Here is a 12,077-nt window from a genome sequence, read left to right as displayed (position 1 = left end):
CAATTGGCCTGCAGAAGCCAAAAACACATGTCCACAGAAATCCTGAGCTGTAGAAATCTGAGAGATGCTGCCCAAACACTGATTCTGAGTGTTCCAGCACAGTGATGAGAGACACCTTAACTATTACTCCATAACCACAACAGACTCCAAACACTTCACACTTTCCCCCTGAAAAGTCATCACATGATGCAGAAGAAAACTACAGCAAAAATAGTACTGGCCAAGCTCTAGATTTGACTGTGACTGGTAAAATGTTGTTGTTTCCCTACTGAGACAATAACTGAGCACTGAAATGATGCTTATTCTCTTCCAGATCACAGTTTCCACCTGAAGCACACTTTACAAGGAACTTTTCTTTTATTTGGCATGTGAGTCAGATAGGCAGCATCCCCTGTCCACTATCCAGAGTGACCAGATTTCATCTGTGGTGAATGCTTACAATATAAAAACTTTAATATTAAACTCTGCCCATGGTAACATACACAGTGTAAACATCCTAGGGCTGCAGCATTTTCCCTGTGTAAGGAAAAGTTTGCTCCCATCCTAGGAAAACAGTTTGAGTTCTACAGAAAAAAAAAATTAAAATACCTAACACTGGTAGCAGTTATGGCCTCCTCCCCTCTTGAACTGGTCTAAGATCTTGAATCTGATCTGGCCACAAACCTCAGAATGGCACAATGTGTGTATTTCTCAATCAACAATTACACTGGCACCAGTTACATTTATGGAAAGGGCCAGGTTCCTAGTTGATTTTATCACTTCACCACAGACTTGAGCAGAGTTATCTTGACTCACCAGTGGGCATCAGTCAAGTGGGAGATGAGAACTTGTGACAGTGCATGGCTCATGTGGAGCAGCCCTATGGGGCCACCAGGGTACAGATAAAGGGAATGCCTCAGAATCCCAGCTCACCCCACATTTAGGAGGAGCTCCTAAAATGCTGAAAAATGCACCTTGGCCATAACAACTCACTGTGCTGACAATACTGGGCTCAGTTCCTCCTTGATACCACAGCTGGGATGGTGCTCCCAGTACTCTGCAGGGTTACAAACACCAGTGGATATCCACTGGTTTAAACTTAATCCTGAAAGGATGATGGCAGTGATGGAGAGGAAAATACCCTGAGGCCCTGGTGAGCACTATAATTATGCCTTCCCTAAGAATGATCCCCATTCTTGCCCAAGTGGTTTGTACTTTCAGGGATTTACTGGATCTGCTGCTGATCCCAGATTCTCAGACAAACCTTCCATTTCCCAGCAGTCTGATTTCACTCCCTCACTTATCTTCTTACATTCTTCTCTACCTACTTCACCCTCACAGTGCTATGGTATAAAAGCATTTCTAGGACTACTCCCAAAAATTACTTGAAAGCAGAAGAGCAGGATATTTTATGGGAAAGGCCCCTTGCTGAAATGTTCCCCATTCACAGCCCAGCTGAGCACTAATTCCTCTACACTTTCTGTGACCAAACCTGTAATTAGAAGGTATTTCCTCATGGATGAGTTGAGGCTGCTCAAGGGTTTATCAGGCTCAATTGAAAATACAGGACATGCTGGTTTTACAGACACCCATAAACAGAATCTAAACACTAAGAACACTTCTAAAGCACATAAAAACCACTTTCAAACATTAACTAACATGATATGTGCACAAACCAGAGCAAAGAGGTCACAGGAACTGACCTGTTTTACACAGCTGTGCTCAATTCACTGACCTGGAACAGCCTTTAATTAGGCATTTCCATACTATTAAAACAAAGGCAGAAATAATGCCTTTCACACAAATAAGAGATTTGCAAATAAATTTTCCAAACAAAATAGAGCAGAGCAAAAACCCTTGAATCTATGAGGTGCTTACAGAGAAATTATTCATAAATGCCTTTCAAATCTGGCACAAAGCCTAAAATGTCTGAGGTATTGGCATTTCTGTACTTGGGGCTTTCCTAAGAAAACAGAAACTACAGTCAAAAACCCATTTGGAATCACTTTGTGTCAGTCACCATGTTACAGCTGTGTCCTGTCCCAGCTCCCACAACCTGCAGTGTTCCAGCTGCTGAACATGACTAAACTGACATAGAGAAAGTCTTACTTGTAGGAGGCTTTTCACAGGAGGATGGAGATAAATGCAAGATGCAGTAATGGGATCTGAGCAAACAGCACAGCCACACTCAAACACCCAGTTCAAACAGTAACAGCCCACTCTGACCTGTTTCAAGGCAAGATCTAATTCCTTTAACAGATTAACTCCTCCACCCTCAAAGTCATTTTGCCTGTCATCTCCCAGGCTGATTCTTACCAAATACTTACAAATGTGTACATTTGTGGTCTTCAACTGATCCTAACAACATTTCCCAAATGAGAACATTGTCCCTGTCTCTGCATGACCTGCATTCTCTCTGTCTCTAGGGTTTAAAAAAAAAAAATCCTATCTTCACAGAGTAATTAATTCCAGAGCTGAAAAACCACCAGCCTGCCTTTCTGTCATGTAGAAAGTCTACCTATTTATTTCCCTGGTAATATCCAATAGACAGAGGCAATGTGTTAAATTATTAGAAACAAACTTACAGTCCCATAATAGTCACAGAAAGCCAAGTCTGATATCTTAAATGAGGGCTGTCACACATTCCACCATCCTTAATCCAATTTAGGCAGGAGCAGAAAGGGCTGAAGCATCAGCCTTCAAAGCAACAACTATTTGGTGGCTTTGCAAGATGAGCCTGGATCATGCAACACAACTACTGAGGTGGGCAGTGTGAAATTGAGTGTGACTGGGCTGCTGGAAGATGTCCAAATTCAGCACCATCTCCATCAGCAGAAATTCTGAAGAGGTATAACAATAAAGCTGTTTCCCCAAGAAGCAACTTGAGGGAGCACAGCACCATGGACTGGAATCTCTCTTGAGTTCCACCAGGGAACCAAGACCCACCTCTGGCTACAGACAGAGGCAAAGAATCAAGTTACTGAACTGCAGGTGAAACTTGCCAGAAGAGATCACAAAGAGAGAAAACTGTCTTTCTCAGAAAGCTAACAGCAGCAGTCAGCAGAGGTCTGAACTGACAGCTCCAGAGGCCCAACTCCTCTCTCCTTTCTCCCAGTGTACACACATGATCACTGCACACATTTCCTCACAGCACATTTCCCATCAGTCTCAATTTCTGGAAAATGAAGCACATTTAGTCCCTGGCCCTTCTTCTGCCACAGCAAATAAACAGGTCAGTATGGAGTTTAGGTGTGAGGAATTGTTTTACAGAGAACTGTTAGTAAAACACAACCCCAGTCATTCCAGGTTAGCTAACAGGGATACCTGAAGGAATGAAGAATGTGTAGCCTTGTTTCAGCTCAATTCTTTGGCACCGTTCCACCCTGTCTCCCAGAAAGATATCACTTTGCTTTCCTGAGAGAACCCATTCTTCATAAAGTTCTAGATTCTGCAGAGTAGGTGGAATCAGCCAGAAGATCTAAAAACAAAATAAAGATTTAACTATTACAAACAGGCAACAAAAAGAAAAAAAAAACCAAACAGCTGAGAGATTCCACCAAGGCTACTATGTGTTAGGCAAGTGAGCTGCTTTCTGCATCAAACACTTGTTTTCCAGGTGTTGTACACAGGCACACACACACAGACAGCAGCAGCAATTAGCCCACGTGCTGGAAGTGGCTGGGTAACTGTCACTTGTCATCTCTCTTCCAAAAATATCTTCCTCAGAAGCTGCCTGTGGTTTACCTGCAGTCAGAACAGCGTGTTGGTACAGCAGAGCTGTGCTGAGCTACAGAGAGGAACAGGATCTGCACCACTGACTTCAGTTCCCACCATACACTGCCCACACTACAACTGGGAAAAACATCCTAAACCAGGAAATACACATGCTGTGTATTTCAATATTCAATGTTTCAGTTCTGGCTTACTGTGCCTGTACACACCAAAGGAACATGGAATCTCTAAAAGGAACAGAAGCTTTAGCTACAAGAGACGTGTGAGGGCACTCTGACCCAACAAGGGTACACACAGTCACATCTCACTACAACACACTTCTGGACCACACAGCAACAGTGAGCCTAAAAGCACCACCACCAGCAAATAACACATTTGGTATTTCAAATACATCACTTGTTTGTTTCATAACGGTGAGTGGTGTCCTTCTAGTTCAGTAAACTGTGTGTATATCAACAAAGCTGCTGAAACACTCTGATCATTGGAAGAGCCCCTCAAAGGAAAAAAAAAAAAAAAAAAAGAAAGAGAAAGGAAAAAAAAAATAGAAAACAACCCCTCCCCTGTGTAAGATGCACAGAGAAATAAAACCAAATATCAAAAAAGGTTCACCTACCTTCCCCCCACGGAAAACGTGATACCACACTGAAGTGCCACCAAAATCAATATGAAAATCAGTGAAGCATCCTTTCACACTCATCAAACAGTACCTGCAAGCAGAGTGAAGGACAAAAATGAATCAGTCTGAAACAGTATTTTTCACATCTTAATTTGCAGAGGTTAACTGCCTGTGCAATGCTGCTTCCACCAATTAAGTTTCTGCATTTACAGTACAGGAATTTGTCTCATGAAGGTAACGAGGTTTCTGCTGAAAAATGTGTATCTCCATGTCTGAGTTTGCTGTTCATACAAGAGGAATTAAAGCTTCCATAGTTAGGGAATAGAAAAGCATTAAAAGTTAGGCTGTTCAGAAATATTTCTTATGCCACTGCCAGTCCCTGGGGTGATCTGTTTAATGCTCTCCTTCATCGCTTCAGAGACACAACCTTCACCAAAAGTTGTACACAAATTGCTTCAAAGTTTTGAAAAACCTAATTGGTTTATAAATCCTCCTGAATGTTCTTTACCTACTTTCTACTCATGCCATTTTTGCACGGATTAGGGGACAGAAACCTCATTTGGCAAACTAACTCCTTTTTGTTCACATTTCTAGGCATTCTGCATCAAAATAAATCAAGGACCCAGCTGGCAGCCACTCCAAGTATCAAATCCACTATTTCATACACCGTCTTGATACAGGATTTTTGCAGTTTGAAGTCTGCATCGCTGGAAAAGACACAAGAGCTGTGGTCTGGCTGCAGGAATCTCCAGCCTGCAGCCACCATCTGTAACTAATGGCCGAATCACAGCCGCCCTCCTCACTGTAGGCACCTTTGCAAAGGCAGGAAACACACACCACTTAACCCACTAACCTCTTTTCCTTGTTCCGGTCTCCGTTTCATGGCTTTTTTTTTTTTTTTTTTTTTTTTTTTTTTGCTTTGGTTTGGTTTTTAAGGGGAGTTATGGCAACACTAGCGGAAGGGGATTTGTTAAAAAAAATATAAAAAGGAAAGGGAGAAAAAAAAAAAAAAAAAAAAAAAAAAGGTTTTGATTTAAGTGTGTCTTTTTGTGCTCACATTCAGGTAGCAGGAGCTGAGCAGTATGCAGGCGGCGTGCAAAGCCCCTGCAATGATAGGCTGGGAAGGACCTTCCCATGTGTCTGCATCGGGCTGGCGAATCGCAGCGCCACCGCCGCTCCGGGCGCCAGCCGCTGCCTAGCAACCACATCCCAGCCGGGCTGACAGCGATGCGCAATGCTGGCATCAACAGTCCATTGGCGGCCTTCAAAAAAGGTCCTGCGCCTTCATCTCGCAATTAAAACATCTCCTTCTGCAATTACGTGTCTCTCCTCTTGCCCACTCTGGAATTTTTCAGATTTTTTTTTTTTTTTTGTTTAATCCTTCAGAAGCAGGAAGAAGCTTTTGCTGCCCCTGGGGTATTTCAGATGCTTCAAAAATCACAGCTAGCCAAGAAGCTGTCTACACTCTCAATATGCTCCATTTCAAAATATGAGTCCTTCCCTCCCAAACACTTTTTTTTTTTTAATTTCTCCTTTTATGTTTTCTCTACCAAGATGTTGTTGATTACAAGTCAGATAGAATTTAAAAACAATAAAAGAAGCCCAGAAAGGAAGTTGCCTTTCTTCCAGCCAAACTGCAAAAAGTCACAGATTGAATAATTATTGCTCATTAGGAAAAAAAAAAAAAAAATCAGCATGGAAATTCTCAGCTTGTAAGCAATGCTGAGTACTTAGAGGTTCATGTTGTTTTAAAGTAAAAAATTCAAATCCTTATGGAGTCAATTATTTTCAGTTTCTGAAAGGCCAGATATAAAATAAATCACACTAACTACAAAAAAATTCTAGACAGTGCTACCTACTAACAATCACCCAATGAATTAAGATATTCTGGAAGAGCAAACACAGCCTGGGCATTTGCTGGTTTTAGCTGTTCCTCAGTAGTCAATAATCTAAACCTGAAGCACTCAAACTGTTTATGTTCAGGGAGGAAATAACAGGATTGAATCCTGTCAAATCAAAGCACTTAAAATTTAGTTCTGTGATAAAACGCCAAAGCAGGTATAACTGTGAACACACAACTCTTCCTTGTTTTTCCCCATTTTCCCTCTGTTTTCTTGAAACTCCTCTAAACACAATTTCCACACTAATAAAGGTGGTTTTAGTGAAGGAGTCACATATGGCAATTAAAAAAAAAACAAAAACCTGCAAAACATTTGGAAAATAAACTGTTTTTCTTTCCATCCCCAAACAAGCCATGCCTTAATTTATGCTGTTAATCTCCCAGGCCTGCTTTTGTCCAAGCGCAGCAGCTCCCGGCCGGCTCGGGAGGATCCTCCGCCATCCAGCTCTCCCTGCTTGCCAGACTCTGGCACAATGCCTTTGCATTGACCTCTACAGCTTCCTCTTCCAATGTACACCGCAGTCACACACACTCCATGCCACAGCTAATCCCAGCCTCGGCCAGCGGCTTCTCATCACCAACAGCGGCTCATTTAGGGAACCACTCAACTTTTCAGGGTTTTCCATAACAACAGTGGCAAGAAAAAAAAAAAAAAAAAAACAAAACAAAACACCACCAAGGAAAAAGAGAGGGGAAAAAAAAAACCATAACACAGCATCCATGTTGGAAGAAATCTAGAACTACATCCCACCGTGTGCTGTGGCCACAGCGCTCTGGGCCAGGGCAGGTACACTGGTTACAGAACACAATCCCACCTCAGGCACGGGGAGACAACCTGGCCAGAGTTACACAGTGAAAACACAAGCGATGCAAAAGATGCCCCAAGTTGAGTATTTTCACAACTGCTACCACATCCAACCCCTGCACACTCCACTTTATCTCCCTGCACAGACTCAGTCAGGGTTTTAAAACACGCAGCTGCTTGTAATCTGTTGGGGGGGAGCTTCCCTTCCCGATTGAAGAGTTTGGTTTGTGTTCTCCACAAGCCTGAAATTTGTTCAGTTAATGTATTGTTATTTTTGAGGAAGGATTTGTGGTGTGGAGAAAAGGGGAACTTCCCCCTCCCACCCCCCTCCCCCCATAAAAAAAACAAACACCCAAACATCTGGGGAAATTTGTTAGAGAAATGATGCGAAGAAATATGGAGTAACCTGCAAACTCACGAGGAAGAACAAACACAGAGATCCAAAAAAAAAAAGAGAGGGAGACGATACAAATGAAGCTAAACCACTAAGCAAACACAGCGAGCTGGGAACACAGGAACAACACAGCCACCGCTTCATAACCCAGCGCAGAGCCCACACTCCCAGGCAAACCCACAATGCACTCGCCACGCATCGCTACAAACCCGCAAGCAAACAGAGAAACAAAGACAGCGAGAGCCGCGGCGGGATGCGAAGGCAGCGGCGGGCAGGGCGGGCAGCGGCAGCGTTCATGCACATGGGCCCGGGGACGCGAGCGGACGCACAGGCGGCAGCAGCGGCATTACCCTGAGCTCAGCTCCTTCTCTCCCGCAATAGGCACCGCGCACCATACGGCTCTATTCCCTCTGGCATTGCGAGGGCTCCCCTGCCACTGAGCTCAGCCCATAAACCACTCCCAAACCCCAGCAGAGGCTTCTGTTTTTTGTTCGGGCCAATGAGAAAAGTATAGCTCACTCTTCCTTCCTCCCAGGAGCAGCGCCGGCTGGTTGAAATCCCTGAGCCTGAAACCGAATACCACAGACCCATGAGGCAACTGCGAGTGCCGGCGCGGGGAAAGGCGCGGGCCGCGCTGCCCATGGCCGGGCGGGAGCGGCGCTCCGGGTGTCGGGGGAGAGCGGCCCCCGGCAGCATCGCGGGGCCCTGCTGCCGGGCCTCGAGCGGGGCTGCGCGAACAAAGGCTACCTCGGGGCGCCTGGGCCCGCACCGACAGCGCTCCCACACTGGGGCCCCGCAACTGGAAGCCGGGAATTGCGCCGCAAGACAAAAGAAACCATTGTCACCCGGGAGGCACCGGTCCTGCTGCCGCTTCCACCCTCCCTCACCGGGCAGCACCGGGGAGGGCCCGGCTGCCCCGCGGGGATGAGCCTCAGCATCTCCTCACGGAGGCCCGCGGCTTCCCTCGGGGTGAGCCTGGCTGCTCCTGAGGGGATGAGCCCGGCTTTCCTCAAGGGTGAGCCGCGGCTCCCCGCGCTCGGCAGGGCCCCCAGCCCGGCCAGCCCTGCCCGTGGAATGCCGCTCCGACCCCCTGCCCCTGCCCTGCCGGACCAACCTTTGCCCCGTGCCCCTCCTGGGGAGCGGTACCGAGCGCTCCCAGCCCGAGGGAACAAACCAAATCGTCACACCGTGCTCACCACACCCCGCGCACTTCAAACGCACATGAAAGGCCCGGCTCCTGCCCCGAGGGGGTTACGGTCCGAGTCACTCACACACACAAACAACACCCGAGATAAGGGAAGACAGTTTTCTGCCGTGTACCGGGGAGTTTGTGAAGTGCCTGCAAATCACACTCACACCACGCTGGCACCAAAGCAAGCGACACTTGCCCCGTCGCGCCCTTGCCCGGGGCCGGCCCGGTGGAGCACCAAGGGTGCGCGGGCTGCGCTGCACCCGAGCGGGGCCCGCTCCGGGACCCCCGGCTGACCCTCCGCATTGTGGCACCCACCGCCGCAGCAGCCTCCAACTCTAAGAACGAAGAAGCCTGATTTCTTTCTTTTTGGGCTTTGTTTCTTTCTTTGGTTGGAAGCTTAGATTTCTGAAGAGGCACCCCACCACCACAGTGAACTGGAACTCACTGCGAGCCAGCCCTGTCTGCCCCTGGAGCAGCAGTTTGGTGTCTGTGAGGACACAACTATTTTCTTCATCCTGCGACAAGGCTGTTCAGCTCCAGCGTCACCACAAACTGTTGTAAACACTGGTGGTTATTTGAGTTACGTGTGTCATGCTGCTCCTCCAAGTTCTACCTGAAGGAGGATTTGAGCCTCACGCACTGATCTGAAGACATCACATTTTATTTACTTTGCTAGCTTGGAAAAGTCTTAACGAGCATGTACTTATTGGTGTAAATTTTTTTACTGAATTGTACTTATAGAGATTTTGTATCAAAAGCAATCCACAAATAGCATACAGAGTGCAGACAAGTTTCTCACATGCATAAACCAGTGCCAGGTTGCCTTGTGGGACCTGTGAGCTCCCTCGATTCTCTGTCTCCAGGGGCACCCTCAGCTTCTAATTAGACCACAGCTCAGCAGAGCATTTTAGCATCTGTTTAAATCCATCCCTACTTAGTAAAGGAATGAATAGAAAGGAATGGATGGCTGAACAACAGCCTGGGAGAGGGAGAATAGGGCTGAGGACATGCTAACAGCAGCATTCTTTTGTGAACAGGTAGATGTTTCACACAACATACCCCATCCTTAACTGAAAGCCAGCATCATTATATAGGCCTGTTACAGCAGTGCTTAGATATTTCAAGTAATAGGAAGAATTTTGAAGGTGAAAAGGATGTTGCAGTGACTAAAGCTTTACTCTTCATTTGTTCCACAGCACAAACATTACCAAGTTCTTAGAAACTCCTGCTACTGTTTCATGTTCTGATCAGTAGCTATTTACTGCCACTGCATTGCAAATAATCTTGCAAGGCTACAAACACAAAACCTAATAAAGAGGATAATAATTTCAGCAGGGCTATCTCTTTTGATAAATGAAAAATCAAATTCGTACTTTTTTTGTTGCTGTTGACTCAGCTGTATCCAGGTTGCTTCAGTTCTGGATGAATTTATACAGAAAAACAAATCCGATGTTGTTTTGAGCTACCTGAAAATGATTATGGTGATAGAACAGCTTCTGCCCCTAAAAGCTGATGTTACAACAGTACTGCCTTTTCCACACAGCATCTTCCCACTCTCATCCAGGATCCCATATCTGTGAGGCTTTTTTCAGGAACTTGCACCCTGGGATGTAAAAAAGGGGCATAAACTATTGCCCCACTTAATTCAGTCCTCTAAAGCTCCTGTGAGGTAAGCAGCCATTTATCTACAGAGAGAAAAATACCTTCATTACCCAGAATTTTGGAAGAAGTCAGTGGTGCAAGGGCAGGGCAGGGCAGGGTGGTCTCAGCTCCTGTAACCGAAGCAGCAGATGGAGCGTTCTCTAACTTCACTCCCAGCACGGAACTCGACGTGCAGGAGCCAAGACAGACATTTGTGTCTGGTAATGCCATCTGTGTCTGCAAAACTGCAGCGCTCTCGCTGGAGTGCTTTTTGTTTGTAGGGAACACGTTAATGGTGGGGATGGCATACTGCAAACTCTCAGAATTATGGGAATGCTCAGAACAAGAATGGAATGAATCGATCCCATTTCTGAGCAGCAACAGTCATTAATAAAGCATATGAATATGGATGATTCACATAAAAGAATGGGCAGGGTGAAGCAAGTGGCAGCACTGACTTGTGCCTCCACAACTCCTCCAACTCCTCAATAAGGGCTCAAACCCTCTGGATACTCACAGCAATAGCTGGGACCAGTATCAACAGGAAAGGATCAAGTTGAATTCTCAAAGATGGAGAAAGCCAATATCTTGAGGAGTTCATCTCTAAATCAGATGAGTTCATGGAAGAGCAATCTCTTAGAGAGTCACTGAGCACACAGAAACCACTTCTGCCTCAAGACAGTCCCTGCCTGGACTGCAGACAGTCAAAGTTCAGAAGATAATTTTTAGGAGTGGCAATCATTTTACACTCACACCATTCTACACTCCTGCCAGGGCATCAGTGCCAGCACCCAACAGCAGACAGGTTACTGAGAGCCACAGATCTTCATCCTGATCTGGTACAGCTTCTCTTGTGCTCACAGACTGTCACTGTTTGTTACTGGTTTTATCTTTATGGCTTCTTCAGACTGATGAGGAGTTTGTGCCAACAGTGCTGTAAATCATCCTTCTCTAGTCTTTCTGTGAGATGACACTCAGTAGCAACATCCTCATCACTCCAGCTGCATCACCCTCGCCTTTAACACTCACTCCTGGTAGCTCCTTTTCCCAACATCAAATTCCATTGTCACATTTCAGGCGTTCACAGCCTTTCAGTGTTTAGCTTCCCTGTACCTATCACATCTACTAGTTTATCAAGCTGTCAACCTCCACCTTCCCTTTGCCAGTGACAGCAACCTCCATGGCTCCCTGTCTGCTTCTTCATCAGGCATCTCCTGCCTTTCTACCAGGCCACCCTCCACAAATGGGAAAAACTCCATGTTAAAATCTGTTGAATTGGTACGTCTCTAAAATCCGTTTGAAACCTACCATCTGGCATTCCACGATGCAAGCAGTGAACTGCAAGCCTATACTCTGCTTTTTCTGCTGAATTCTGTTAGTCATGTTGTTACCTTATCCTTCAAACCATCTCTGCCTTGCTATGTTTACTTGCTACATCTTTTTCAGCATCTGGAGTGTGCCTGCTCTAAGAAAGGAATAGTTTTCTTTACTTCTTACCTTGTACCATCCATGAATCCTTAGCCCCTGAATCATGATTCAATTTCTTAGCTCTGGCAAATTATAAATAATGTTATTTAGCTTACCAATCACTTGGGAAGCAAGTGCTGCTCTGCTACTGGTTTATTGTGTGACCTCAGGCAAGTCACTTAGGACACTTCCAAATGCATGGGGCACTCCAGTCCACATCCAGTTACACTCATGAGCAGTTTGATCCTTTCAAAATGTAGGAGTATCTTTAGCTTCCACTGAAATCAGTGGTGCTTAGCAAAATCCCCAACGTCTATCACAGAATCTCCTCTTTTATGGAGACCTTTACCT

General features: G+C 45.6%; 1 protein-coding gene across 8 annotated transcripts in view; it reads right to left on the bottom strand.

Annotated features, from left to right (window-relative positions):
• KDM2B (lysine demethylase 2B) overlaps positions 1-12,077 on the bottom strand; it is a 112,803-nt gene that overhangs the window by 66,812 nt on the left and 33,914 nt on the right. For 6 of the 8 annotated variants that reach the window (XM_079322664.1, XM_079322663.1, XM_079322659.1 and 3 more), the window contains 2 exons: positions 4,325-4,418; positions 3,304-3,457 (listed from right to left, as the gene is read on the bottom strand). In XM_079322664.1, coding sequence (XP_079178790.1) covers positions 3,304-3,457; positions 4,325-4,418 — 248 coding nt within the window. Of the gene's footprint in view, positions 1-3,303; positions 3,458-4,324; positions 4,419-7,776; positions 7,930-12,077 lie in introns of those variants that run through there. The other 2 variants (XM_079322665.1, XM_079322666.1) reach the window with 1 other exon arrangement.

This window comes from Erithacus rubecula, assembly GCF_903797595.1.
Source record: "Erithacus rubecula genome assembly, chromosome: 19".
Lineage (NCBI taxonomy): Eukaryota > Metazoa > Chordata > Aves > Passeriformes > Muscicapidae > Erithacus > Erithacus rubecula.
The sequence above is the reverse complement of the archived record's forward strand: the minus strand, read 5'-3'. Positions and strand labels throughout refer to the sequence as shown.